At 48.4% G+C, this 27,963-nt stretch overlaps 14 protein-coding genes across 14 annotated transcripts; 6 read left to right on the top strand and 8 right to left on the bottom strand.

Moving 5' to 3' along the window:
* Positions 1-3: 3 nt before the first annotated feature.
* On the bottom strand, positions 4-1,071 carry aah1 (adenosine deaminase; the record flags this gene model as incomplete). Its single annotated transcript, XM_056674060.1, has 1 exon — positions 4-1,071. One exon carries the CDS (start codon positions 1,069-1,071, stop codon positions 4-6), a length of 1,068 nt encoding a protein of 355 aa, XP_056534585.1.
* A 422-nt stretch (positions 1,072-1,493) lies between these two features.
* N7500_002913 (L-threonylcarbamoyladenylate synthase) lies at positions 1,494-2,789 on the bottom strand (the record flags this gene model as incomplete). Its single annotated transcript, XM_056674059.1, has 1 exon — positions 1,494-2,789. The coding sequence occupies one exon, from the start codon at positions 2,787-2,789 to the stop codon at positions 1,494-1,496; it is 1,296 nt and encodes a 431-aa protein (XP_056534584.1).
* A 596-nt stretch (positions 2,790-3,385) lies between these two features.
* N7500_002912 (putative DUF814 domain protein) lies at positions 3,386-6,841 on the bottom strand (the record flags this gene model as incomplete). The annotated part of the gene is made up of 4 exons (XM_056674058.1): positions 3,386-4,997; positions 5,047-6,626; positions 6,693-6,761; positions 6,809-6,841. 4 exons carry the CDS (start codon positions 6,839-6,841, stop codon positions 3,386-3,388), a joined length of 3,294 nt encoding a protein of 1,097 aa, XP_056534583.1.
* A 980-nt stretch (positions 6,842-7,821) lies between these two features.
* Positions 7,822-8,175, bottom strand: N7500_002911 (alpha/beta hydrolase family protein; the record flags this gene model as incomplete). The annotated part of the gene is made up of 1 exon (XM_056674057.1): positions 7,822-8,175. One exon carries the CDS (start codon positions 8,173-8,175, stop codon positions 7,822-7,824), a length of 354 nt encoding a protein of 117 aa, XP_056534582.1.
* A 252-nt stretch (positions 8,176-8,427) lies between these two features.
* Positions 8,428-8,679, bottom strand: N7500_002910 (uncharacterized protein; the record flags this gene model as incomplete). Its single annotated transcript, XM_056674056.1, has 1 exon — positions 8,428-8,679. The coding sequence occupies one exon, from the start codon at positions 8,677-8,679 to the stop codon at positions 8,428-8,430; it is 252 nt and encodes an 83-aa protein (XP_056534581.1).
* Positions 8,680-9,502: 823 nt separating this feature from the next.
* On the top strand, positions 9,503-9,946 carry N7500_002909 (uncharacterized protein; the record flags this gene model as incomplete). The annotated part of the gene is made up of 3 exons (XM_056674055.1): positions 9,503-9,586; positions 9,656-9,794; positions 9,900-9,946. 3 exons carry the CDS (start codon positions 9,503-9,505, stop codon positions 9,944-9,946), a joined length of 270 nt encoding a protein of 89 aa, XP_056534580.1.
* Positions 9,947-10,659: 713 nt separating this feature from the next.
* On the bottom strand, positions 10,660-11,721 carry N7500_002908 (60S ribosomal uL16 domain-containing protein; the record flags this gene model as incomplete). Its single annotated transcript, XM_056674054.1, has 3 exons — positions 10,660-11,104; positions 11,176-11,351; positions 11,572-11,721. Coding segments are annotated over 3 exons (771 nt in total), but the record flags the coding sequence as incomplete, so codon positions are not given.
* A 902-nt stretch (positions 11,722-12,623) lies between these two features.
* On the bottom strand, positions 12,624-12,806 carry N7500_002907 (uncharacterized protein; the record flags this gene model as incomplete). The annotated part of the gene is made up of 1 exon (XM_056674053.1): positions 12,624-12,806. The coding sequence occupies one exon, from the start codon at positions 12,804-12,806 to the stop codon at positions 12,624-12,626; it is 183 nt and encodes a 60-aa protein (XP_056534578.1).
* Positions 12,807-15,042: 2,236 nt separating this feature from the next.
* Positions 15,043-17,027, top strand: N7500_002906 (uncharacterized protein; the record flags this gene model as incomplete). The annotated part of the gene is made up of 2 exons (XM_056674052.1): positions 15,043-15,685; positions 15,748-17,027. 2 exons carry the CDS (start codon positions 15,043-15,045, stop codon positions 17,025-17,027), a joined length of 1,923 nt encoding a protein of 640 aa, XP_056534577.1.
* A 659-nt stretch (positions 17,028-17,686) lies between these two features.
* Positions 17,687-18,355, top strand: N7500_002905 (coatomer subunit zeta; the record flags this gene model as incomplete). The annotated part of the gene is made up of 3 exons (XM_056674051.1): positions 17,687-17,747; positions 17,768-18,050; positions 18,115-18,355. The coding sequence occupies 3 exons, from the start codon at positions 17,687-17,689 to the stop codon at positions 18,353-18,355; spliced, it is 585 nt and encodes a 194-aa protein (XP_056534576.1).
* Positions 18,356-18,865: 510 nt separating this feature from the next.
* N7500_002904 (uncharacterized protein) lies at positions 18,866-21,799 on the bottom strand (the record flags this gene model as incomplete). The annotated part of the gene is made up of 1 exon (XM_056674050.1): positions 18,866-21,799. One exon carries the CDS (start codon positions 21,797-21,799, stop codon positions 18,866-18,868), a length of 2,934 nt encoding a protein of 977 aa, XP_056534575.1.
* A 1,478-nt stretch (positions 21,800-23,277) lies between these two features.
* N7500_002903 (fungal specific transcription factor domain-containing protein) lies at positions 23,278-25,101 on the top strand (the record flags this gene model as incomplete). The annotated part of the gene is made up of 1 exon (XM_056674049.1): positions 23,278-25,101. One exon carries the CDS (start codon positions 23,278-23,280, stop codon positions 25,099-25,101), a length of 1,824 nt encoding a protein of 607 aa, XP_056534574.1.
* A 571-nt stretch (positions 25,102-25,672) lies between these two features.
* N7500_002902 (SDR family NAD(P)-dependent oxidoreductase) lies at positions 25,673-26,488 on the top strand (the record flags this gene model as incomplete). The annotated part of the gene is made up of 1 exon (XM_056674048.1): positions 25,673-26,488. The coding sequence occupies one exon, from the start codon at positions 25,673-25,675 to the stop codon at positions 26,486-26,488; it is 816 nt and encodes a 271-aa protein (XP_056534573.1).
* A 515-nt stretch (positions 26,489-27,003) lies between these two features.
* Positions 27,004-27,954, top strand: N7500_002901 (Dyp-type peroxidase; the record flags this gene model as incomplete). Its single annotated transcript, XM_056674047.1, has 1 exon — positions 27,004-27,954. The coding sequence occupies one exon, from the start codon at positions 27,004-27,006 to the stop codon at positions 27,952-27,954; it is 951 nt and encodes a 316-aa protein (XP_056534572.1).
* Between the last annotated feature and the right edge of the window lie 9 nt (positions 27,955-27,963).

Genomic DNA, 27,963 nt, shown 5'->3' with positions numbered 1-27,963 from the left:
AAGTTATACAGCAATAGTGTGCATGCGTGTATACTCATTGATGTGCGCCTCAATACTTGCCAGCATCTCTGCCTTGCGTGAATCCTCAACCCAGCTCTGCTGCACACTATTCTCCGCGATGATCTTCCACTCCTGCACGTTCAGGCTGAAGGCCTCCTGCACAGCGCAATAGTTATCAAGAATATAACCACCGAAATAAGCAGGATCGTCACTATTGATTGAGAATTTGACTCCAGCTTCCAAGAACCGCCGAATAGGCACCTCCTTCACAGAGGTAACACAGCGCAGCCGTACATTCGACAACGGACAGACGGTAAGTAGGATACCCTCACGCGCAATACGCCGCATCAGCTCCTCATCTTCAACCAATCGAATACCATGATCGATTCTCTGGGCACCAAGCTCAAGCGCGGTACTGATATAAGTCGGATCACCTTCCTCGCCGGCATGCGCTGTGAGCGGGATGTTTTTCTGCGCGGCTGACGCATAGATCTCGCGGAACATGTCTTTTGGTGGGCCGACTTCAGAAGAAGACCAGCCAAGTCCGTGCACAATACCAGACTCGAAGCTCTTGTGAGCCACGAACTCTTCGTAGACTTCCTTAGCCGATGAGACAGGGAGATGGCGCACGAAACACAGGATCAGTCGTGTGCTCAAGCCGAGCTCGGTCTCGGCGCGCTTGCAGCCTTTCGAGAAGCCAGTGACGATGGTGTCGTATGATACACCGCGGCTTTCGTGTACTTGCGGGTCGAAAAATACCTCTGCGTGGTGGACGCCGTCGGCGTGGGCCTTTTGGAAGTATGCCCAGGCTACGTCGGCGAAGTCTTGTTCCTTACGGAGGACGGCCATGCCTTCGAAGAAGAAGTGTAGGAAGTCGTCCAAGTTACTAAAGTGCTCATAGCGTGCCTTGAGTGTTTCGACCGAGGTATAGACTGGGTCGGTCGGCAAGGTGATACCATTGCGCGCCGCAAGCTCGAAGATGAGTTCTGGCTCAAGTGTGCCCTCTAAATGGACGTGGTGTTCACATTTAGGGAGGCCCTTGAGGAATTCGTGCAAAGGAGATTGACACATTGCTGCAGATTGTAGTGAGCAACGTTCTTTGGATTTGAAGATTTTCTATATCAATTGCGGGGACCAGATATCATTGCCGGACGAGTTTCCTTTTTCTTCCGCCGGTGTCTCAGATTATCATGGCTTTTGTTTTCGTAACACAGCTGCCTCTTATCACGTTTTATCCCAGCGGTAGTGCCATAGGCTTTTGGCCCGGAGGTCTCCGATATCCACCCGAATCAAGACGGACAGGATCGGCCAAATGGGTAAGTTCAAGAGGTTCCAATCACAGATCATCTATACATTGCGCGTAAAACGTTCATGTACACTTGTATGTTGGAATTTATTGGAATCTAATATTCACACTTTTCAACTCTGTATCTAAACTCCAATCCCCCGAAATTAGAATAAAAAATATACGTGATTGTAACCTATATCCAGGGCTAAACTCGCATTTCAGCACCAGCAGCCTTTCGTAGCCGGTTCATGACAGCTGCAGCCAGGTCACCCTCGCGATCTGATACGCCTTCCACGTAGATAACATCGACATCAAGTTCGTCCAGCGCGCGTAGGGCGGCAAAGAGACCATGCGCGATGGACACTGCATCTGAGCCAAGATGGTAATCGTACGCCATCTTCGTGCGGCTACTCGGGAGTCCATTCTCCATCACGGGGAGCTGGAAACTGACAATGTTGTCGACGGCAGAAGATACAGGGTTCGTGTTACTGGCGATTTCCTCCTCTGAGGCGAGCCCCAAGCCGAGCTTCCAGTTCCGTGTGCGGATGATACCAATTTTCTGTGCGCCGACGGCTGAGTCTTTCAAATCATTTTCAACATGCTTCATCACTCCGGCTGGGTTGGATGTCGATTCGAAGAGAACAACCCGTGCTTTTGGCGAATAGTGGCGGTACTTCATGCCCGGTGCGCGTGGAACTTCCTTCACGTCTAGTGTGCCGTCTTTGTAACCAACTGCTACATTTTCCCACCCCTCGCATTTCCGGATTTCTTCAATGCCGATGCCGCCAGGGCGCAGAATGGCGGGTGGGTCGCATAACCCGTCAACCACAGTGCTTTCGACGCCAACGCCGGATGCGCCACCGTCGAGAATCAGCTCAATGCGGCCTTTGAGATCGTGGTATACGTGCTGTGCGGTTGTCGGAGATGGTTTGGTGGATGCATTTGCAGATGGCGCGGCAAGGGGACGGTCTGTTGCGTGGATGAGTAGACGCGCCAGTGGAGAAGAGGGAATGCGGACGCCGAATGTGGTCAGGTTAGAGGTGACCTCTGGCGCCAGGATGGACCCGGATGGGTTATGTAGAATGATCGTGAGTGCGCCGGGCCAAAATCTGTCGACCAGAGGCTTGTAGATCGAGGGGAGGCCGATTTGCGGCGTCTTGGTTGAACCAGGGCTACCTTGAGAACTGGGGTTAAGCAGACGCCCAAGCATGTCGATTGAGTCAACATGAACAATCAACGGGTTGTCCGAGGGCCGCTGTTTGGCACGGTATATTCCCTGAACAGAAGAACTGCGGGTGGCATCGGCTCCTAGGCCATATACTGTTTCGGTAGGAAAGGCGACGGGAATTTCACTGGACCGAAGGAGGTCGGCGGCTTCTTCAATGGCCTTGGACTCGGGTGTTTTTTGGCTGCGCTCCTTCTCCCACCATTCTGCCAAAGATAGATCGCCAGGCCCTTGGCTGAGCCGTTGAACGGAGACAACTCGCGTTTGCGTAGACATCGTGGTCAAGAATCTGGCACAACTGCGCTGACAGAGGCCGGCAGAAGCGCGAGTGAAAAGCAACGTGGTGGTTGGAAGGACCTCAATGACGCACCGTTCAGGCGCACACGATATCAGATGAGGGGCGAAATGATGCCCGAGAGGTCCGGGTTCTGGCGGGGCAAAGTCTTTTTTTTCCTAGGAGTAGGATTAAATGTCGTGTTAGGATACGCGATCGACTATCATTCTGCACAATGCCGTCAGAAACGATAAGAGGCCCTATATGGAAGAAGATCGCGAGAAAATAGATTTCGTCATGACGTCGGATGACTCAGCTCATCAGGCACACCCGTGGCCTGTCACATAGACAACGATATTACTGGCAATAGATTTAGAAGAAGAGGAGTAATAGATGAGTATATGAAACTGAGATAAGTTTAGATGAACTACCTCCATACGAAGTAGTCTAAGCGGGGTTGTGGCTGATCAGCTAGCATGAAGAGACCGGGTTTGGTATACATTGGGTGCGACAGCAAATGATAACACCCTGTATAACTTGATTGATTTGAATCCAACCCTCTAGTCTATGAACTCTCTAATTTGTACACAAGTCTCGATCATTTTTTCTTACCCTTACCACCTCTGCTACCTCCACCTCCACCACCACCCTTTCCACCTTTGCCCTTGCTCTTATCACCACCGGCACTTCCAGCTCCTGCAGTCATGATGCGCACCTTGCCAACAACCATGGTGTTGATAATCTCTGTCTCCTTCCAGCCCTTGATGAGCTCTCCCTCCCGTTCCCGGAGACGCTCCGCGTCGACACGAGAGATGCCGATATCTTCGGCGTACTCCTTCTTGACCTTTCCGGTGGTAGTCTCAGAGACCCACCGACCGATGATTTCCTTGACAGCCTTACCCTTCTTCACGGAGCCTGGCTGCAGCTTGACTTTATATTTGTAGCGTCCAAGGGCAGCCCATGGAGCACATACTGGAATAGCAGCAATGATTTCGTCATCCGGAGTTGGTGTACCCACCAAGGCTGGAATCCAGGTGAGATCCGCAGCTTCTGCAGCAGCTGTCTCCTCGTTGTAATCGTCCGTTCCATTTTCCGTGAATTGTGCCTGGCGCTTGCGCTCAGCTTCAGCAGCACGCTCATGTTGAGCTCGTCGTCGTTGCCTTTGCGCCTCGGCCTCTCGTTCACGTTGTTCCTTGGCTTCGGCTGCCTTGGCTGCCTTTGCAGCTTTGCCCTTGTTGGCACCCACCAATCGAAGAGCAAGTTCACGCTCGTCATCGTCTTGATGAGCATACTTCGCAGCAGCGCGCTTCTCCTTCGCCCGCTTGCCGCGAGTGGGCGCGAGGCGTGGTGCAGCCGGTTCTTCCTCGCCAGGACGGTCAAGAGGCTTGCCTTGTCGCAGAGTACGTCGCTCTCGAGCATTCAAGTTCGGTTCTTCACTTTGCTCGGGCACAGAGGTTTGACCTGCTGTGGATGTAGCTCCTTCTCCCTCCAGCTTATCTTCTGCGACTTCCTGATCCAGCCCATCTTTCAATTCTTCTTCCGGCTCAGACTCAGACTCGAAGTCTTGAGCTGGCTGAGAGGTGGGGAGCCCAGAATCGCCTCGCTGGAGAGGATTTTGGGTGGCAGCTTTGCCATCTTCATCCTCCTCTTCAGATGCGGCGTCCTCCTTCTCTGCATCCTCCTTTATCTCTTCGGTGGACTTATCGGTGGTCTCTGTCTGCACTGGGACTTCTGGCTCCACAGCCTCCTTCGGCTTAGAATCCTCAGTCTCATCGGCAGGAGTTATAGCGGCTGACGGGACTTCAGACGTCTCAAATCGCTGCTTATGGTTTCGGACACTTTCCTGGCTGACTTGGAACATAATACCGAACCCAAGCACCAGTTGCGATGGGGCCAAGAAGTTCTTCTCCCCCTTGATTTGGAAAACACCCGTGGGCAAGATTCCACTACCGTTCTCCGCGGTTTTCGAAACCTGATGGGCGTGAGCCCACCAAGCAGACATGACAGCCTTGGAATCCCATGCAACTGAAGTCGCGACACAAAGATTTCCGGCTTGAGATAGTGTACTTGGAGAAATCGGTGCGTCCGCACTACCAGGTCGGTTCTTCACTACGATTGGCGTTGCACCTTCGAGATCAGCGTGCACAAAGATGTCACCCTTAGATAAATAGCGCCGGTAGAGTAACTCGCTTTGCATAGCATCCCGTGCACTATTAATGTTAGTAAATGTCAGAGACCGGTGCTGGATGGGCAACATACCCAATGACCAAGTAGCCCTCTGAAGAAATGAAAAAGATAAATTTCTCGAACCAGAATGGCGTCCGAGCCTGTCGAAGCACTTGCTTCTCTTTCTTTAAGCCTTTCTTGAGGTCGATGGTCACCTTTTTCTCGTGACTCTTCAGTGCCTTCGTAGACGACTGGGCTGTCCTCTGTTCCTTCTCCGAGGCTTGCTTCTTCTGGTCATAGTATTGCGATGCATTCGCCCATGGGGTCAGCCCAAGGTCAATGTCGACACTCAATAGCTTAGACTCTCGTTCAGCACGGGCTGTCTCTTGCTCTGCTTCATTCTCTGAGTCGGAGTCTGACTCATCGCTGCTAGAGAATTCCTCCTCTTCATCCTCGTCGCCGCCAGCCTCTCCAAGAAGTAGGGTTATCGTGTTTTCGTACAGTTTGAGGGGGAGCTTAATTATTTGTGCCACTGGATTGCCGCGATCCTGTTCCATTTCAATCAGGCGCGCAATCTCACCCCAGTCCATTCCCTGGGCCACCAGTCCATTGACAGCATCCACTGCCTCCTGGACTCGGTAAACGTTGTCTTGAATAGCATCCGCTTTACGGATGTGAAGCTCTTGGACATTCTTGAGCTCATCAATCCGTTTTTTGTGCTCTGATCGCACGGATTCGAGCTTCTTCTTGGCTGCCTCCTCGCGCTCCGTCAATCGTGACTCAAGTCGCTGGGACTCAAGAGATGAGAAGTATTCGTCGACCGTGGCATTGAAGCGCTCGAACTCCAGAATCTTTATGCCTGGTTTATTTTCAAACTGTCGGGGTTTGAAGGGGTGGAAGTCTTCATAGAGCAGACCCGGGGCCTTTGACGAAGTTTCTCCTTCCGGCATGGGTCGCGTGTCTTCTTTCGCCACAATGTAACCCGGATGACTGTCGCCAGAATCAAAGGAGTTTGAAATCCGCTGCGACTCTTCTAGCACCTCTTGCACTGACTGCAGCAGATCTTGGCTCCCCAAGACCTGATCCAGTGGCGTTGCAGTATCGAATTCCTTGAGCGCAAAGACGTGGTCCAGGAGCAAAGGAGGATATTCAGGAAAGCCTTGCGATAATGCCTTCCGCAAAACATCTGTTCCTTTCTTCTTGGACTTCTTGGGCGCATTTTCCTCTTGGGCAGAAAAGGCCTGTGCCTTTTGTAGTGTATGCAAAACTCGATCTGCTGTAATGTTCGGAACCCCGTCGTAATTCTGCTTATTAGAGACAGTGTACTTGAGCCCAGCCTTGATCTCCTCCTGGCCCACACCAGCAGGAACCTGGCGGAAGAAAGCAAGAATGTTGTGCTCACGGTCCGTCAAGATAATGTTACCACCGGCGAAGAATTCGAGGAAGATGTGGTATGCGCCATCGCTGAACGAGATATCGATGATACGGTCAGTACCAATTTGGGAGAAGCCCGTAATCCGACGAGACTTTAGGTACTTTCGGAGACGGGTCACAAATGGTGAAGGTGTGGTTGCTGCAGTTCGCGAATATTGGGTAACATGAGTGCGAAAACCGGAATCAATGATGAGTTGCCGCCGATGATCCGGCTTGGCAAGTTTGAAGAGGAAGATACGCTATAGGGATATGAAATCAGCTCATTATCTTGTGATACCGAAGAGAAAAGATTAAAGCATATGTACCGAGGACAGGTCGTAAATGTTGGACACGCGGAGGTTGACACACTCCGACGCCAATTCCTGCGTGATAACCTGGAACCTTTAGTATGATATCTTCTTAACAGTAAATATGAATATACCTTAACGTCCAAAGACGAGAATCTTTGCTTCATAGCTGTGTTTCTGAAGAGAAAGGAATTTTTGAGGGTGACGTATGCGGGGCTGAGCTGTACGAGGAAATCAATGCGAGTTAATACTGCCGGACAGAAAACGTTTGCCCCACTCACCGCCAGGTAATATTTGAATGAAGAACGCTGAGTAAATTTTTAGGCTTCTCCCTATGGATTGACCAAGGGTTTCTCAATAAATCCACGGGTGGAAAAATGATGTATAGTAGAAAACAAACAAGATAATTGAGATTTTGCATTTTACAAGAAGGCGGAACAAAAGGCGGTAGAAACGGCCGACCAACCACACTCACAGGTGTGCTCTCGGGGTCCGAAGTTGGAATAGCGCAGATAGCGGCCACCTCGCATTATTTATATACTTCGATTTCTCCAGTGCATCTTCCAGCTCTTGTCAAATATCTATTATCTAGGAAGAGAGAGTGGGGGGGTGGAGGGATGGTCTCCTAGGCACGCTTATACCCGAGACTCACCTGCACATATTCTCACTTTATAATCCAGAGCTGCCTGGATCCCATCCATGTAGCGCTCCGCAAAAGCCAACCCAACCCATAGCCCATTTGAGGGGTTCAACTAGTAGTATGTGATAATCGCTTGTGTTCTGACCGCCCACTTATTATATACTCCAAACTCTTACGGTTTAAAATTATAATAGCTATATAGGTATATACTTCGAATTTCAATAAAATCCGACTAATAGAGTTCGAGATATCGCGAAATAACTACCTACCAACATAAAGATAGACATATATTTGAGATCTAATCTGGGAGTACCTAATTACCACTTTCTTAATAATATTCAATTATTTAGATAGCGCGCTTTCTCGAGTTATTGGCCATGATTAACAAATCTTAATATTGGTTTATCATGAATTGATAAAAGTCCCCCAAGCCAGAACTCGACGATGGATGACTTATCGAGGTTCCAGTTGCCAAACAATTTGGGAGTTGGAAAAAAAGATCCGGGGTCAGAGCTTCCGCACCCGCTCCCACATGTCTATGGGATGTCTCCTTTCACTGGCGAAGTATCCTCCTCGAGGATACGTCACTATGTCAACAGGCATACTTTTGCGAATGCATGCGCGGTAGAACGTGATGGCCTGTTCCAAAGGCACACGTAAGTCGTTCTCGCCATGGAGAATCAGGACGGGGGTCTTCACATTACGCATGTGCCATAATGCACTTACCCTGCGACTATCTATGTCACCGATACATTGCTTCTCAAGACTTGTCGAGTCTTTTCCGGACCCTGCGTTCTCATCCATATCCCATGGAGCCCCGTTAGCTATTTCAGCTTGCATCGAGTAGGCATCGCTCATCATCACCACAAAGTCCCATTCTGCTATACCTGCCCCACCTACGGCTCCTCTAAACTGAAAACCATCGCGGGTGACCGCAAAATAAGACAGGACTCCACCCTGCTATCGTCGGCTGTGCCGGTGCAATTCTATTGAAACGGTTCAATTGATTTCTCGTGGTCCACTGGCGTCACGGGACATGCTTCGCCACCCTTGACTGACAATACATATATGGCCGGGCATGTTCCTGCCCACTGTCGATCTATTTGAGCGTGATCATTGTTCCCGTGGGGGACCGTTGGGCTGTACATCATTTGATAGGCCCGAAGTGAACTGGTGACTGCTGTTTTCTTCGCCGACTTTGACGATCCATAGTACGGAGGTGACATACTCACCCTTCTTGCTGTAAACCTGCAGTATATAGGCAATTTGGGTCCCATCGGGAGAGATACAAATGTCACAAGGAACTTGGAGATCCGCCAGAGCCTCTAAGCGCACCTCGGATTTGTCGTCACAATCAGTGCCCATTTCATTTTCCGTCTTGAGCGTCAACTAGCAAAAATATACGAAAGAGATAAACTCTAGACTATAGTAAATTCGGGGTATGGGGGATTGATTTCGCTGCCTGGCCCAGTAGGTTCAGCCATTTCCGATCGCTCCGGTGGTGAAGGCGGGCCAGGTAGAGCTCAGGAGGGCCCTCCTAGTCATACTTGGATAGTCTTAGCGACTTCAACACTTGATTGGAGACAGTTGCTTGATTCTTCCGGCAATGCTCCCTTGGCATGTTCTGTCGTAGAATCACGGTCCTGCCGATTATGTTGACCCGGCGGGGTTGCAGCACAGAAAACAAACTTGCACATGAACACTCTATACCAGGAACGGAAATACAAGACGCTTCGATCAAACTAAGCCCTTCTTCCTCGACCACCTACCATGCCCCCAATTTGTTGAACTACAAATTGAATAGAGCAACCTTGGAAGTGGGTAGGTTTATCATAGGGTTACGTGACGGATTAAGATGCTAAACCCAAAAGGGAAAAGCTAACCGGATGCAGTAATCCACAGGTTCGCTGTTTGGCTGTACATTTCTTAAACCTTGGATATAGTCTTACATTCCAACGAAGTCCCATTCCTCATGTCGCCCAGACACCGCATCTATTGATGCTATAATACCGATATGATGAAGAATGTATTATCTCCCCTGGTACTACCCAAATTGATTGAATTATTGATAAATCGAGCAAGGGCGTCCGGTGTTCTTCATCCCCTCCAATTTTGTACTCCAAGTCTTCGTTCGTTGAACAACCCTGTCACAGTACTACTATAAGCACATTCACCGCACCAATTTAAAATGAAGCTCACCATCTTCTTCCCGCTGGCTGCTTTCCTGACATGGGCCGTCGCTGATTGTCTGGATGATCCCAGTCCCTGCCTTGTATGCTGTCCCTATCTGGATGTAGAATTTTGATTCAGAAGACTAACCGTCTTTTCTTGCCTTGAATAGGTCAAATGTCTCGACAACGCTGCGGATGTGGCAGGCTGTAAATCCTCATCTGATTACGAGTGCACTTGCCCAAGCACGGCGTTCAAGGAGACGCTCGGTACCTGCATGGAGACTCACTGTACCCCGGAAGACGTGACAGGTATATCCACCTCTCCAACTCTGCTTTTGTTTTCATTGAATTCATGAGATTTGAATGGTTTGAAGACTCCGGCTAATCTTTTTCTTTTTCTTTTTTTTTCATCAGCTGCCGGACAATTGCACAAGGAGCGTTGTGGATCGGCGCCTGAGTGAAAGGGTTATACATCCTTTGATGTCCATAGAGTCGTTTTCTCGAGAGAGTGGACATAGGGATTAAAAACAAAATGGGGCTTGATCCAATGGTTCCTGGTGGCAAATATATATCTAGCCTAGATGTGGTTTTGATGGTCGACGTAATGTGATATATATTTTGAATATATTTCTTAGAAAACATCAATCAATCAGTTCTTACTTATTGCACCGAACAGTACCCACCCTCTCATGATTTAGCTACGTTAAATTATGGGAAACCTGAGATAGAAAGTAATTTAGCCAGAGACTTGGTTGGATAGGTGATGCTAGGTATTCGGTGACGTGACCCATGTTCAACTCTTAGTTCATCTGTGCTTTGATCATCGAATAAAGCCCACTATGGGGCTAGGGTCTAGACTTTGGCTAACTTTGCTGGATGTTGTTGTTGATATCCACCAATTAACTGCACCCCGGCATGATTAACGAATGATGGAGATTCCCTTGTGTCGTCTACTAAGAATGAGATGTTTACGTAATTTACTGTACTACGCACCTGGGGTAATAGGCTTGCCGTTCTACAAGTGCAATATAGGCGAGCAAATGAGAAGACCCTGGAAAGAACTCCATCATTGCTATTGTACGTGATTGATATCGAATGGGACAAGGTAAAGACAATAAGGGAACATTCAAGTGTTTTTGTTCTGAACTTCATATTCCGATAAACCAATCAACATTTATGCGATGTTCTCGTAGGCAACGGGGAAGCGCTTCATGTTCTCCTCGACGGTACCGTGACCACGGAGGAACTGAACGTAAGCACCGTCCTGGCGGAGCTTGCCCTCCTCGCGGAGCTGGATGTACTCCTCGCGGCGGACGGGAGTGAAACCCCAGTTCTTGGAGACAATGATCTTTTGGCGACCGGGGAACTTGTACTGAGAGCGGCGGAGGGCCTCAAGAGCGGTGGCACGGTGGGCGTCACGGGTGCGGACGGACAGAATGATCTGGCCAATGTTCACACGGGCAACGAGACCCTGGGGCTTACCGAAGGCACCACGCATACCGGTCTGCAGACGATCGGCACCAGCGCAAGACAACATCTTGTTGATACGGACGACGTGGAAGGGGTGCACACGGACGCGCAGGTGGAAACCTTCCTTACCGGCGATCTTGACAAGGTACCTATTGAAGTTATATGAGATGGTGTCCATGGATATCAGGCGACGAATGTGGGAGCGGATGGAGTAACGTACTTGTTGGCGCAAATACGGGCGGCCTCGAGAGCCTCGGAGGACAGCTGCTCGTACTCGTTGGAAACCAAGTGGATGCAGGTGGGGAAATCATCCACGTTGGCCTTCTTACGACCAAGATCGAAGATACGAATCTTAGGGTCGGGAACACCACGGTTGAACCGGGACTTGGGGTAAGGCTAGATGTTGAAGACTGATGTCAGCGAAACCGCTTATCTCAAAAAAAAAAGGAAAAAAAGATGAAGATTGTGACAAGCCCTGCGCTTCGAGAATCTCTCCCCTTAACAAAGATGATGCCCTGGTCGTGGTGAGGTGATCGCTTATGATGTATTGATGCACACTCTCCACCACCACGATAACCCGCACAAATCTTCGGAATTTCGTGAAATCGGCACGCACCTTGTTCTTGCAGTAGCGGTAGCATCTCGCGGGACGACGGGCCATTTTGAGTGCTGGAAGGGTGGTGATAGCACTTCCTGCGAACTGGGTATAGGTTGTCGGTGGTTGTCGAGGGTTCGGGAAGGAAGAGAAAAAAGAGGGTCGATTTCGCTGTGGTCACGGGTCTTGATTTCCAATCAACTCTGTGGCAAAAGGGTTTAACCCTATTAATGCCTAAGCGCTCAGGCCTCAGCATAGCAGATACCAACCCGCATTATGATTGGCCGAAGGCTTTCCCCACTAATTCAGTTTCGGCCCACTTCTATCATGCTGATCCCTCACTCTTTTTTGATGCACTTGAAACCGTTACAGCATGTTGTACATACAAATGCCCCTGTATCTCCATCATTCTCATTTCCTTTGCCCTATACTTCAAGACGTGCCTTAAATCGATCGAGAATCTAGAGAATATATCAACTCATCACGAGGATACCTATACGGCAAGTCATTTGTTACTAAACAGCAGATATGCTTCAGTGGGAATCTCACCCAACTATTGAGCGCAAGAGATTTAAAGGAGCTTGAGACCCTTGGAAATGCACTAAAATAGACCTCGATCTCATCAACCAATGCGTTTGCAAACGTTGCCAATGTCAGCATTTGGCTTTTGTCCAACCTTGCAAGAGTCATATGACGAGCCCAGGATCACATTTCATTGTTTCCAGCCGTTGCGACCCAAAATCTCCTGAGTGAGGAAGTGTTGCAAGCTTTTGACCGTTGTATTTTTCCATACCTCAAGGCGCATGATCTCAATCTCAATGGCCCCGGAAAAACTCGTCTTGAGAACACCATGATATCTATATTCCCTTAGCGGGTACTTTGACTATTGTCATCTTCGGTGGCTGCCTGGACATGCTCCCCCCCCTTGGCTATTCCATGGTTCGGTGTCTTAGGACTGTATTGATGTAGCAAGCGGGCAAACCACTTAAATATTCGCGGAAGGTTTATATAGTCGACAGGATCAAGCTAATCCTGACGGCCATCAGATACACACGTCAGGTGGAGATGGATAATTAGCACCAATTGACGGCGGGGTTCTCCACCGGGGCGATCTTGCTGGAATTGTCCGGTGCGATATCGTCGCCGATGCAGCTGGTATTAGACTCCTCCTCACAGAAGGACTGTTCGGGAGCCATCGGCAAGATTGTCAAGCTCCTGCTGGGCAATATTACCGTTTTGTTCGATCTCATGTTCATCTTTCAGGACTTTGTTCTGTGTCAAAGAGACTGGTGGAGGATAAACAAGGCCTATCGGGGAAAGATCCTTTCCTAGATAGTAGCAGGAATAAAGGCATACCTGGACAGTGGGGATTCATACAGATCGGAAGACACATATATATTTGCAATATAGCTGAACTTGGAATGATACACAGAGAGTCTTCTGGGTCTAATGTATTCAATTCCCCTTATGTTGGATATACGTGCGCCCTGCCTCTGGAGTCAACACATCGGAGCAAGAGAGTGGGGCCCTTGAGGTATCTGATGATAGCTTTCCCCCTTCGCATAAACTATTGGTACTGAAATGGTCAGGCCAAATGTTCATATAGGCCATTAGGAATATCTTCATTCCGTCGTTTCATATTAGCACCGGTCAAAGGTTCATGATGTACGTAAACATAAATTTAATGTGCCCCGTTGTTGGTGGCGAGTGTATATAAGCAGTACACAATAATAGCCCCGAAGTTTGTCTTTATGATAAGGCTCACATGATGCAAGCCCTCTGTTCTGAAGCTGAGAGGCTGAGAGGTCTTAGCAGAGTATTATCAGTAAATACCGAGAGCTTTTAGTATATCTATCTAGGAATCCAACCAGTGATGTGTGTACATCGATTAGAGGCAAGGGTTTCAGGAAGTCTTGCAGGTCATAGCTCTGTCACCGTCGGCGCCTATGAAAGAACAAAGGAAAAGAACAGATCGAATAATAGGCTAGGGTAGACGATCAGGTTCCCACATATGCTCCAACCTTGGAACCTTAAATGCGCTCATTGTACGGGTATCCGTACGTCTAGAGGTAACTATATTCCGTTTTGATTTGTCAGAAGTCCGTCATAATTGTAGATAGCACAGAGTACGGAGTACTTCAGGGCTACGGTGGGATTTATAAGCATATTTGATCACTCCATCCAGGGGTTAGGGGTCCGAGAGGTGCATGGGTCAGGGCGTTCAGTCCCTTTGCACGGGGCTATCTTGGATAGATTACCTAGGAAGGGGAAAGGCCCCTTTGAAACAAGTCCACATGCTGTAGGTCTCAATTTTGAAAGAGTCAACCATAGTACCTATTCTTCTCTCTATGCTGCACGCGAAGCTCGATCTACTCCGTACCATTGGCATCCTTGTCCTCCCATCATAGCCCACTTAAATAGTGCCAGAACTGATCGGGTCACCTGCATTCGATTGCTGGTGGCGCATATTATACCAAAGTTGATTTGTTATCCATTGTAAATATCGCCCCATAGTGTTGGGTTATCGCATGATAACAAAAGAAGTCGACTCATGTGGTTGCCCGAGAGATGATATCCTGGGATCTTGGCGAGCATTGCATGCATTACGGGAGTACACTAGCTCGGACTGTGTTAGCAGCGACAATGACTAGCTTGGTATTGTCCGAGACCACGATTATCTGATACGCGTGGGACCCCTATGCTGGATTTTATTATTAAGGGGGTGAGCCTCTGTACTTCATACTTAACCTGGTATCATCTGTTGGACTGGCACGCCGTATGTAAAAATAGAGAGGTCATGTCGGGGGCCCTTGTGCATGTGAGCCCAAGTTAGGCTCAAGTTTTTGAGAAGTCCAATGAGTCCGCTGTACGGAGTACACCGTACAATTGTAAAGAAATGCCTGGTGGAGAGTGTGGAGAAGGGAATATGTTATTCCGATATCCAACCTGAGGCATTACAGTTTCCAAAACGGCTAAATGCACTTGGATTAGTTCTTTCATAAAGCTCATGCCATACAGATTGTCTCGAAACTGAGTATAAATCAATTTCTTCTTCTAGGAAATCCATATTCTTTTCCTTTTTTAGAAAGTCCTCTCGTATTGCTCATAGCCCCCAAAGCCGTTGCATATTTTTAGATCCAGTAGGGGATCCGCATTCCCTAAACAACTTTGATTTGAAGGTCTGCAACCATCACTTTTCTCTCCTTTCTCATTCCAAACTTCCATCCGGCCATTATTTCCGATGCATCCTCAGTTTCGATCAACCATGTGGCACTCAATCAATCTGTGACATCTTTTAACCGCATTCCTAGCCTTCAATCTTCTCCCATACAAGCGCTCTCCACAAGGTGTCCACTAAGTTTTGACCGCTCTTAATTACACTTGCAACCCCGAAATCTTCCTTTCTCTCCCCCAATTGAAGTATAATATTGAGTTATATACGTTTTATTTTTTTTTTTATATTTACTAGCGACGGACTTGGGATCTTTCATCATGTCAGCAACGCCTCGAAAGCCTGGAACTCCCGGCAATTCCAGCAAATCACCAACCGCAGATCCGCACTCCAGCAACGGGTCCACCACACGAGGACATGCACGCTCGCCCAGCGCAACCAACAGTCTGAACCGTTCCCCCTCCTCAAGAGGTACAACTCCTGTCTCCGCGCGCGCAGCTGCAAGAAAACCTGCCCGTTCCAACCTCAGCATGTCAAACGTTCCACGAGTTTCCAACGACCCGTCCGAAGAAGAGGCGCGGGCTCAGAATGCCGCCCTCATCGAAGAACTGCGGGAACAACTCCAAAAGGCTGAAAATGCCTCTGAACAATACCAAAAACAGCTCGGCGTTCTGCAAATGCGCCTGGATGAAGCGATCAGTGAACAAACCAAGTTGGAGGACCAGGCTCACGAACGAGACAGTCGGATCGAGGCCCTCAACAGTGACATTCGGGATCAAGGGCGTCAGATCCGGGATCTGGAACAGAACCACGAAGCGGAGCGGAACGCTATGCTCCAAGAGAAAGAACAACAGACTAGTCGGGAGGAAGAAATGCAGGCGACCATTCAACGCTTGAAGGATTCCATGGCTCAGAAGGACATGCGCATGAACGCAGAAGGAGATCGCCAGGTCTCCCGATCCTGTAAGATTCCCACGCCCCTGCCAACACCGATCATTCGATTCAGAAACTGACACTCGGTATAGCGAGCTTCCGCAATAGATCTTCTCCGGACCTGGATGGTCAATTTGCGCCCTCCTCGCACCTCGAGCGGAGCCCGTCCCGTAACAACTCTACACTTCTTCTCCAGAAAGACAAGCTCATTGAATCATTACGCCTCGAACTGGCCGAATCGCAGATCAAACTTGTCGAGATGGAGAATGCTGGTGGCGGCCGCCAACGAGAAATCGAGAAAGAGTTGCTCGACGCCCGCGTGGCAAATGCTCGCTTGATGGAAGACAATGAAAGCTATCAACTCCTCCTCAGCGAGAAGACTCTTACCGGAGACTTTGCCAAGGGCGAGTTCATGCGTGATGCCAACCCCACAAAGGAGTCAGCAGGCGGAATGGGGTCTTTAGCAGATGAGCTTCAATCTGTGGATGAGGGTCCTGAAACCGATGGCGCTCAGCAACCAGATGGAGAGGTGAAGGCCCTGAAAGATCAGAACAAAGCCCTCACGCTGTATATCGAGCGCATTATCAGTAGACTGCTTATGCATGACGGATTTGAGCACATTCTGGACCGGAACGAGGATGATGAAACTTCTACTACGAAGACTGGGGGCAGCGAAAAGGAGCTCCCCCCCACTCCCCCGGAGAAAGATGACGGTTCGTCACAAAGTCTCCTACAACGAGCGAAGTCGGTTGTCGGTGGTCCAACCTCCCGCCCTTCCACCCAGCCTCGGTCTCGTCCAACCAGCATGATGCCTCCACCGCAACCCTCGCAGAACAACCCAAACGAGAACCCCAACACTGCGCCAAGCATTCCCTTCCGTACGCAGTCAGTGAGAGCCAGCCACCGTCGCACCCGTTCGGAACAAGTCGACCCAAATGCCGCGAATGTCATTGGTCAAATGTACCGCGGCGGACGCAACTCGGGCGGACCTATTAGCCCGACTGGAATGGGCCCCGGATCCCGCCAGAGCATGTTTTCTGGAGCAGCAAGCTATATATCTAGCATGAGCCGCGCACCCTCCATGTCTAGCCAGCCAGATCGGGCCGGTCGCAGTAGCTCCCCCAGTATTACAAGTGATACTCACGGAGATACAGCTTCAACCGGGGCTACTTCTAGCCCTCCTAGATCCAGTGGTGGTATGAACAACTATACTGGAGCGGTGATGCAACAGGACAAGTTGCGCCCTCTACGCCTTGTCAGCGAAACTGCTAGAATCAAGGAGGAGGAGGAAGCGGCGCGCAAGAAGGCAAACCGTGCGAGCTGGATTCCGTGGTTGAATCGCGCCAGCACCGAGGAACAGGCGCCGCAGTAGGCCTTATTCTCCGGGCAGTATGATTTGATGTGATCTCAAACTGGTCTTGGACCATATTCTTAACATACCCATACCCCCTATGATGCACATAACGCAATTCCATGTCCTGAAAGCTTTATCTGGATCTCAAGGACCTCTGTTCCTCATGTTTTATTTGACGCGCTCTGATCTTGATGTTTCCCGATGCAATGTGGTTTCGAAAGGAGTCTGAAACATCATGATTCATTTGTTTATCTTGGTATATATTATTCCCCATGTCTCCTTCACGATGATGTTCTTTCACTCATTTTATGTCATATCCCCAATCTTAAAAGTGTATATCTTATTCTAGTATTGTAGTACGGCAAATGGGGACAGAGACCAACGAATGGCTATATCAGTTTGCCACTATAACAGATGATACAGCAAATGAACTGAGCACAAGTAGTCTCAAGTCGACTAATTATTAGGGACAACTCAGTAAATAAGTGTAAATTCATCTCCGATCACCTAAGGAGTATGCAAAGTCTCTAGTTAACAGTGCACCCGCATAGAGTATGGAGCTTGAAGACGGAACAACATTAACGCGTCTCCGTCTCCGGCCAGATTGGCGGTTGAGAGCATCAACAATCATAAAGACAATATTACCCCAATTGCTCCCAAACGCGACAATAATCACCATGCCCGGCTCTCTGTCCCTTTTCTCCGTCAATGCGGTCCTCGTCATGTCCGCTGACGATGGTTCCCGCATCTATGCAAAGTACTTCTCGGCACCACACCCCCCGCCGGCGCTGCACCGAACTCGACTGACTACCTCGGTGCCAACCCCTATCCTACCGTGAAGGAGCAGCGTGCTTTCGAGAAGGGCCTGCTTGAGAAGACCAATAAATCCGCAAGTGATGTGATTCTTTACGATAACCGCATTGTTGTTTTCAAGATGGAGAGCGACGTCATGCTCTATGTTGTTGGAAGCGCCGACGAGAACGAGGTTTTGCTTTACAATGTTGTGCTGTCACTACGGGATGCTCTCGGAATTTTATTCAAGTATGCTAGCTTTTGCGTCCTCGGAGGAATTTGGTCAGCCGGCGCTAACATGATCGTTCATCAGGGGTGCAACCGACAAGCGCACTATCGTTGAGAACTACGACCTCGTTGCTTTGACTATCGACGAGACTATTGATGATGGAATCATCCTCGAGACTGACCCGGTTATGATTGCTTCGCGTGTCAGCCGTGCACCCGCTGCAGATGCACCCAACATGAAGAATATCGATCTGACGGAACAGGGCTTAATGAACGCCTGGGAGTTCGGCAAGCGGCGTCTTGCAGAGGGATTGCGACAGATGTAAATGGGGCACCGATTTCTGTCTTGTGTTTGAGGGCTACGATATGTCTTAGCTCTCGTTGGAGCATTTCTTGACTGTTGTTTTTTTTTACCCCTGGCTGGTCCTGGCGCATTATGGCTTTCTTTTTATTTGTTTTCTGGTTGACTTGGTTGTGTCCAGGCATCAATGTCATAGACCTGTTTCTACTCATTTTAGCATCTTACAAAAGGCCTTGGCTACATCATTGTGTTATGTTCGATATTGACAATGTTGGGCCGGGATACTGCATAATTCATGATCTTATGGTCTGAGAGACTGATATATGCAATGAGCAATCAATAGCCTCGCAAGAGTTTCATGTTGATTGCGCTTAAATTTTATACAGGGGACTGGCGTGTATCCTTCTCTCTATACACATTTGACAAAAGACCAGACAGCTCTGTACCATATTACCTCAGGACACAGCTTCCACTAGTTGACCATCTGCTTGATACCATCAATCCACTCAGAACAAGTGGACTCATGGCCCTGTCCTCAGGCAGATTCAGCACCAAATTGTCCTGTCGAATAACTGAAAAGCCGGGGATCTAGCTTTGAAACCGTTTCCTCATCGAGTTTTTCCAAAGCAAGATCACCGGGAGTTCGACCCTCGTCATCACAAGCATGGGGATCCGCATTTCCATGATCTAGGAGTGCCTTGACCGTGTCACAGTGACCATTCATACAAGCTAGATGCAAAGCAGTGAGTCCCATTATATCAGGCGTCTCAGGATTTGCGTTGAGGACTGTAAGCAGGAAAATCACGGTTGACGTGTGCCCGTTAATTGCCGCTTGATGCAAGCGAGTCCAACGCAAAGAGTCCCTTGTTGAGTCGATATCGAGATTGTCAGATCCAAGTGACCGTTGTTCTATCGACCCATGCTCGTTTTGGGCGGATAGATATAATTTCTGAGGATGGGAGCCCTCGAACATTAGCATATCGTTCATCCTTGCACGCTCTAAGAGGACTTGAATCATTGCACCGTGGCCCTTGCCTGCGGCAGTATGCAGCGCATCCAGTGCACTGTCTCGTTCTGTTGTTGTCATATTTCCGAGATCAAGCAAAACTTTGATCAAGGATGCATATTGTTTCTTTTTGGCCGACCATGACAATAACTTGTCGATGTCTTCGTCGTTGATATTGAGGTTCAGGGGTAATCGTCGGTCCAAGAGTCTGAGTAAGAACTTGTGCATGACTTCGGGAAGGTCAAAAGCGTGGACGGCGTGATACAGCCAGAATGATACTGCATATTTGTGAAAGTAGAACTGCTCCTCAGTGGAGCGATCCTGGAGTTTCGTGTCTGCGATGACTTTCCCAATATCAAAACCAGCCTGTTTTCGGGACTTGAGGAGCTTGATTGCCATGCTCCGGACACCATTCGATGGTTTAAGCGTTGAGAAAATCACCTCAGAGGGCACCGACCCAGTTCGCAGCCGAGGTATTACGGTTTTTGAAAGTTGAGTTTCGAACACGCTGTAGTTGAGATAGGTGATGATGATGCTTGCCATCATTTGATGAGCTTCATCAACATTAACTAGGGTTTCGGTCGATTCTTTGAATTCACCAAGCAGGAACTGTTTCACGCTGTGGTGAACAAGATGTACAGTAAGCTCCTCCTCATCAATAGTAACAAGACTGCCACAAGAAGCCAACGTGTTGTGCATATTGTTGAGAAGTCTATCTGGATTCCAGTTTAAATCACCCGGCACCACACATAACGCCTCGCGTAGTTGTTGGAGAGTGAGTGGACTTTGGGCCACGGTCAGAATAGCCAATATCTCTTTCTGGCGCGTGTTTTGGGATTTTGGCCGTAAAGTGCGAGAGAAAGTTTCCGAGAGATCTTTCGGCAGGCTTGCAAGTGCTTCACGGATCTCCTCGTCACTTTCCATTGCACATAAAGATTCGATCTGGAGAGCTACCCAAAGGAACATCCCTTGTGATCCTTTCAGAAGAGCATCTTGAATTTCCAGGATCAGAAGAGGACTCCCAATGGTGAGCTTTCCAGATTCGATTCGACTTTCCAATTCTGACTCAATGAACTCCTCGATGTCGGCCGTATTATTTGGAATTGGTGTAATAATAGGGGCAGCAAATTGGGAGAAGTTGGCTTTGAGCGGGCTTTCGTTTGGAGCTTCACGAAGAGAAATGCAAAGTAGCATCATAAACGTTTCACTTTGAAGATCCGCTAGCTGCTGTATCACGATGTCCCTTTGATGCCCATCAAGCTCGTCCAGCCCATCGACAACAAGGAAGAATCTTGTTGTTTTACGAAGAGGAGAAAGGCAGGTGGTAAGAAGTCCCATCAGTCTGTCCATCGGCTCGGATTGATGCGTCTTGTCCAAGTATTCCGCGGGAGCAGTGAAGTCTGATAAATTATATAGCAACTGTCGAGCCAAAGAGCCAATCACTTCTCGCGCTTTGAGACTCTCAGAGACGTCATGTCGGCAGAAGAAATATGCCACATGGGTAGTTTCACTCTGAATGTGAAGATCATCCACTATGTTGGCGAGTAGCACAGACTTCCCGGAGCCCAACTTACCAGTGTAGACGAGGGTGGAAGAAAGTGGCATACTTTTCCACTCTTGATATTTAGAGGTCTTTCGAAACAAATTGGTGTTACCCGATTTTCGAGCCTGCTTCCATGACACTGTGCAATCGTACTGGGAGCAGAAGTCAAGTACGCGCTGTTTCGTTTGAATGGCTTGCTGATATGCAGTTGATTTCTGGAATATCGATGAGACTGCCCTGAATCGGGAATTGTTTTCGGCTTCATCCTCAATTCCCTTGGCTACCAAGTAGCTGACTTCGGTTTTGATTGTTTTGCCCCAGGACTCCAGCTCTGATTGATATGTCTTCAGAACTGAGTCCGTAAATGCGGAGGTCAGCTTCCCGAAAATTGACTTGCGTGTAAAAGTAGTCATCTCCTGACACAGACGCACGATCAAAATGAAATATTCACAGAGACAGGATTGTAAGTCCTTTGACCGAGGATAGAGTAAAGCCATCTTTTCGTACCGGGGCGCAAGACGGCCAGCAGTCATAAATATGTTCGATAATTGCTCGAGATAGGAAGAAAAGTCAAGGACAAATAAAAGCGACATGCGCACTATTGACCAGACACCACATGCAAGCAGATTTTGCGATCCACCGACTATGATATCTCCCAAAGCAGCGAATTGCTGAGTAGCCTGTAGAATGTTCGTAAGCCGGGGCCCCAGGCACCGGCGTCTCTTTTCCGAGACGCGATCAATCTCCGCGGTGAGTTGCATAACATCTTGTATACTGGGCGGAGACTCAATCGATCTGGCTCTACAAGCACGGAAGCTGGCCTTTTGGTCATTGGACAGTTCGGCCTCGAATTGGGAAACAGCCTGGGCGAGGCGAGCCTCTGGCTTCAAGCGTGGGGCGGAGCTCAACGATTGCGACATGCCTAACATACTCCCAGAGCTGACACATGTATCGCTTATTTACGGAGAGTAAGGTAAAAGCGCAGGATTGGAATTTGACCCAGCGCTGACATTGAAACTGGCGAAACATTCCCGGGATGTTGATGGCGGGGGAACTAGTTCACACGCTAATGCAGTGCCCAGCGGCCATCGGTGACTTTAATCCTATTGGCTATCTATGTGATTTGCTATCAAAAAGACATCGAGAAAGACAATTGGAAAGAGAATGTGGAATGTTCATTATGTTACCTCTAGTATCATCAGTATCATACTGAATGTGCCACACACTCATCTCAACAATCTTCTGCAACCTGATCAACTGAACTACTCCGTCAGCCTCCAGCTTCAGATAGGAATCTTGTGCGAAGGGCTAGATGCAAAAGCTCTTGTCGCGCGGTGATATGTCCCATTGGGGGGGACATGCATATCGGCATATTTGACCACAGGGGAGTATGGGAGAGCGCGGGAGAGTCCAAACTTCTTGGATTTGAACATTTTGATTGTATTGGCAGTGGTTAATAGCAACAACTTAGCTGTCTGTTGTCCATGGCTCACTATGGTGATTTGATTCCTATCTAGATAGAAAAGCTGTTTTGCCCTTTTCACCCTGGACACATCAAACATGGTCTGCAAGAGACAGCACAGAAGCGATAGGTATAACTAGTAAAGGTTGCAACTGAAATCACATTCCTTAGTGATGAAGCGAGTTTTGTCACTGGAGCAGTGTATAATGTGGATGGAGGTTAGATGTACTGATGTTGAAGGTAAAGATCATGTTCGAAAGGAATAGATCGGTCACTCCCATTGTCTTCAGGTTGTTTGCTCTAAAAGCAACTCAATAGAGATCTCGTTAGATAATGACAGCCATTTATAGATCACAAATCCATACTACTTGATTTTCAAAATATGTCAATCATATTACACGTATCTTCGATATTTGCAGAGAATAAAATCACCCCCAGTGGAGCCCTAGAATTTCACACCGTCAGACACATAGAAGAGAATATGGATCTGAATCTATAACATGGATTTTCTCCATGTACACAAGATAGTCCGATCAAATAGGCAAGTCAACGCGCACCGTCAAAATGGGCAGGTTTCCGCTATCGGCGATCCACATCCCCCGCAGACTTATTGTATACCACTTTCCTTGTTCAACACCAAAAAGATGACAGATTCAATCCAAGAAAGTGTACACGAGTCCATTACCCATACGCGGTCATTTACAGGATGCAGCACAGTAAGTCCGAAGGTCTTGAGTCATCTGCATCTCTAATAGCATGTAGTGTCGAACTCGACATGTCAAATGCGATGAAAGACGTCCAGAATGTTCAATGTGTCAGTATTTTGGCTTGACTTGCGGAGGGTATAAGAATGATATCTTCTTCGACTTTGAGACCTCCCGCAATAATGGAGTCCGGTTTCGTCGACCATTATTCTCAGTGAAAGAAAGAGAACACATGGGTGAATGGCTTCTCTCGAGTGCTCCCCCAAAGACAACTCTTCAGATTCTATCCCACATTGATGAAGAATGCGAAAGAGCAACTGTTTCAGATGCGATTGAGATCCACCGAGGTCCGTTCGGGGCGTTTAGATTGAACCAAGATCAAGATAAATTGCCTCAGAAAACTGCTGTGAACGACTATGAAGGGACGCAGTCCAGTTCCCCAGAAGATGTGATCCCACAGTGCAACATTTATCCAGTCTCCTGCGACATTCTTCTGTCACCTTGGTCTCAAGCCTTAATGCACTTGACTTTTGATCAACCAGAGAATGTTTCCAATCCACCTTCCCCGGAATTGTTACACACTATAATAGATGAAAATCGTGCGGAAGGCGATTCGGTACCCCCTGAATACTTGCCTACATCATGCTTCCCAGATGACTTTTACGATAATCCCGTATCACCCACCTCTTTCACTTCCTCTATGAGAACCACAAAAGCCGTGCCCCAGGACGCCGTGTTTCTTCTCAAGCACTATGCTTCGGCTGTAATTAGTCTGATGACACCCCTTCGACACTCCAAAACTCCCTGGCATGTCCTCTTCATACCTCACACCAAGAGCTGCCTCGCTGGCTTGACTCTAGGCGATGATTTGAGTGATGCCAGCCTCTGTGCATTCTATGGGACATTAGCCATAAGTGCATTCAGCCTTGGCGGAGTCTCCCGATCCCAAACTTGGAGCGAGAAAGCCATCGTTTATAAGGAGAAAGCACAGCAACATGCAAGATTGATGCTCCTGACCGCCTACCATGTCCCGAAAGTAGCCAAATACAAGTCGATTCTGATGGCATTGCTCACGATGGTCCAAGTGTCAATGTTCTCGGGGAACCGGAGGCAATCAGAATATTATTTTCTGGAAGCGGAAAAATTCATTCGGTTAAGAGGACTTCCACGCAAAAAATCCCGAAAAGTTCGATTGCTCCATCATTGTTATGTATTCGAGCGTATCATCCACGAGAGTGTCTTTATTTGTGGAGCGAACTCAAGACAGCGTCATCGCGTTCATACAGCGATCGAAAAGAGCGGGCTAGGAATGTACAGTCTTGACAGCCTATCATTTCGTCTATCGGGCTGGGAAAACTTAGACCAAGAAATGTTGAGAGTGCGTGGGCAAGAAGAAGGCGAAAATGATCTTCATCTTGAAAGACCTGGCTTCTGGTCGAATTCTCTGTATCCGGATATATTTGGTATCCCTGAGCCTTGGGTTATTCTTCTTTCCCAGATAATTCGACTTGGGAAAGAGAAAGACGCGACCGAAGGAACTGTTGCATCAGAGTGCCTCAGCTTGAAGGAGTTCATCGGCCGGGCGAAGACTCTCGAGGACTACATCAGCAATTTACCACGACCCAGCCTGGTGAATATCCATTCTCATCGTGATTCTGAGATTATAGAGCATATGCTCAACGCCATGCAAAATGCGCTGGCGATATACTTCTATCGTAGAATCCACGACGTGAATGCTTCTTTACTACAGCAAAAGGTCGTGGGCGTGTTGGATAACCTACTGCGATGCGAGGACACCGACTCAACTGTGGTACACGGCTCAGCAGGATTTATCTGGCCTGCGTTTATTGCGGCTTGTGAAGCTGAAGATCCGTTGGTTCAGGTATCATTCTCCGACTGGTTTGTGAAGTCGGCACGGCGAAGTGGGTTATCTTGCTTTACTGAGACATTGACCAATATTCAACGAATTTGGCAAGAAAAGACTTGTGCAAATGGGAGAAGTGTAACTTGGCTGGACCTGATGAAGAGCACTATGCCATTACAGCAGCTATTTTGATTGTTGGTGTGATGTTCTGGGCAAGAAATAAGTCTACGGGGTTATTTATTGATGATTGCCCATCATCATTTTAAGATTGAATACATTTATCATTATATGTGGACCAAGATAATGAAAATCTGATTTTTCAATTCATCTCCTTGCCTATTCTGATCCCAAATGTGACGCTGGTACTTCCCTGCATTTCTGTGCAATGCTCTCTCAACCCCAGTGACAATCAGCTGAAATAACCCCACATGCAGAATATACATTAGCAGGAAGTCAGTGTCAGCCTACTGCAGAATTCATGAAGATAGGGAAGATGAGGATGTGTTGTCCTCCGCGGGTTGGCTATCACCACGCAGGTTAGGAAAGTCTCCCCGACAACCCCCACATTGGTCAAAGATTCGAAGTATATATACTGGAAAAGAGATACCGGGCTGCCGTTGTGGTTTATGCAGTTGTGGAAAGCTATATAAACCATCGATATTTAATTCCTTCGTTCATTTCATCCACCAAACCTCCTTCCCGCTGCGTGCATCAAGAAAGTCACGAACCAACGAACCACTCCAAATCCATCAAATTAGGCCAAATGGATGTACCTGGAATTGCCCTTGTCACAGGCGCCGCCTCAGGAATTGGCCGCGCCTGCGCAAAGACATTTGCCAGAGATGGTGCCTCAGGAATCGCCCTACTCGACCTGAACCCTGAAGCCCTAGCCGCCGTCAAAGCCGAGATCGAAGAACAACAACGCAGGAATGGATCAAAACCATGTCAAATAATTGCATACCCTACCAATATAACAGACGAGCATCGCGTCAATGAAGTCATCCAAGAAATCGCGAGAACATTCGGTCGACTCGACTATGTCGTGAACGCAGCCGGAATCGCAATGAAACACACAGGCGGCGCTGCATTTTGTGAAACCTCGGATTGGGAGCGTATTTTGAGCGTCAACCTCACAGGCACATTCTTTGTTCTGCGCGCTGCTGCTAAGATCATGTTAAAGCAGGAGCCTATCCTGTCCTCAATTGATGGGAGGCCACTACAGCGTGGCTCGATTGTCAATTTCTCGTCTATTCAGGGTGTTGCTGGAATCGCGTTGTCGACTGCATATACTGCGACCAAACATGCGGTCATTGGGTTGACGAGAACTGCCTCTGAGGACTATGCTAAGGACGGGCTGCGCATTAATGCTATCTGTCCTGGATATACAGAGACCCCTTTGACGACCAAGTCGCCTCAGATCCTGGCAGCCATGCAGGAGAAGGTTGCCAATGCGGTTCCAATGGAGCGTATGGGCAGGCCGGAGGAGATTGCCGATGGAGTTGTTTATCTGAGTGGTGGTCGGGCTTCTTTTGTTACTGGAACGGCTTTGTTCGTGGATGGTGGATACACTCAGCGATGAGGTAGCATGCATTTATAGATTTGAATGGCATCTTCAGTCATATACCGTCTCACACCTCCTTTCACTAAAGAACGAGCAAATAGAAGTCCGCGGCAAACATCTCCCCTGGGCGGTTCCGGCGGGTGTGACATCACTACTTACGATGTAGCATCGTCCTATTTATTTTTGATTCGCTTTTAGATAGTTAGAGGTGATGGTTTCAGCCAATCATTTCTCGCTGAAACTAAGCAATTGATGCAATCTCATCAGCTGGGTCCTCTATAAGACTGGGGTTCCCTCGAATTTTGACCCCCAGCAACTAAACTATGACCAATGCCAGGAGATTGGACACTTCTTATATTCCCAACAGCCTGAAATCATTCGGATTTGGTCGATTGGATAATTTTCGAGCTGCTTCGATAAGTGAAATCCAGAAAAAAACATATTTCACCAACCAGCCGAGCCTCACCGGCCGTACATTCCGCAAACAACACATATTTGCCTGTCACAATTCCAAGTCATATCAGAAAGCAAATATGAGTGGCCACCGTGTCCCAATAGCACCTCAGCGTGTGGACGCTCCGCTCACACAATCAGCTACCTTTCTCGTTCTCTCTGTGATCAACAAGCCCGACGCCATTGAAACCGTGCGCTCTACACTGGCAGGCGTAGATAGCCTAGCGAAGAATGTATCCATCCGTGACCTCAGCGCCCAATTTGCGTGCACCGTTGGTATTGGGAGTGACATCTGGGATCGTCTTACCGGTCTTCCCCGACCCTCAGAACTACGCCCTTTCCGCGAGATCAAAGGCGAAAAGCACACCGCGGTCTCAACACCCGGTGATCTACTTTTTCACATTCGCTCTGAGCGCAGAGATATTTGCTTCGAGTTTGAGCGTCAGCTGATGGATCAACTCGGAGATTCGGTCACTGTCATCGATGAGACTGTGGGATTTCGTTACTTCGATGTGCGGGATCTTCTTGGGTTTGTCGATGGCACGGCTAATCCTGTTGGATTGGCGGTTCCGGCCTCTGTTCTGGTTGCAGAGGAAGATCCTTCCGCTGTTGGCGGTAGCTATATTGTTGTACAGAAGTACACTCATGATCTACCTGGATGGAAGGATCTTTCGACGGAACAGCAGGAGAGGATTATTGGTCGCACCAAAATTGATAATGTCGAGTTAGATGATGCTGAGTCTGGTCAGCGCTCTCACAAGACACTCAACACGATTGAAGACGATGATGGGAATGAACATGATATCCTTCGCGACAATATGCCATTTGGATCTCCTGGCTCTGGCGAGTTTGGGACGTACTTCATTGGCTACACTCGTCGTCTTTGGGTGATTGAAAAGATGTTGGAGCGTATGTTTGTGGGGTATCCGCCTGGCCTGCATGATCGCATTCTTGATTTCTCAAAGCCTCTTACGGGGGTAACATTCTTTGCTCCGCCTGCTAGTGTATTGTCTAGTCTAGGGTCAGACTGAGGTTGATAC

Source organism: Penicillium coprophilum (genome assembly GCF_028826855.1).
Source record: "Penicillium coprophilum strain IBT 35676 chromosome Unknown utg000002l_segment0_segment1, whole genome shotgun sequence".
NCBI classification, from domain to species: Eukaryota; Fungi; Ascomycota; class Eurotiomycetes; order Eurotiales; family Aspergillaceae; genus Penicillium; species Penicillium coprophilum.
Note: the sequence above shows the minus strand (reverse complement) of the source record. Positions and strands in the feature narration are given on the sequence as shown.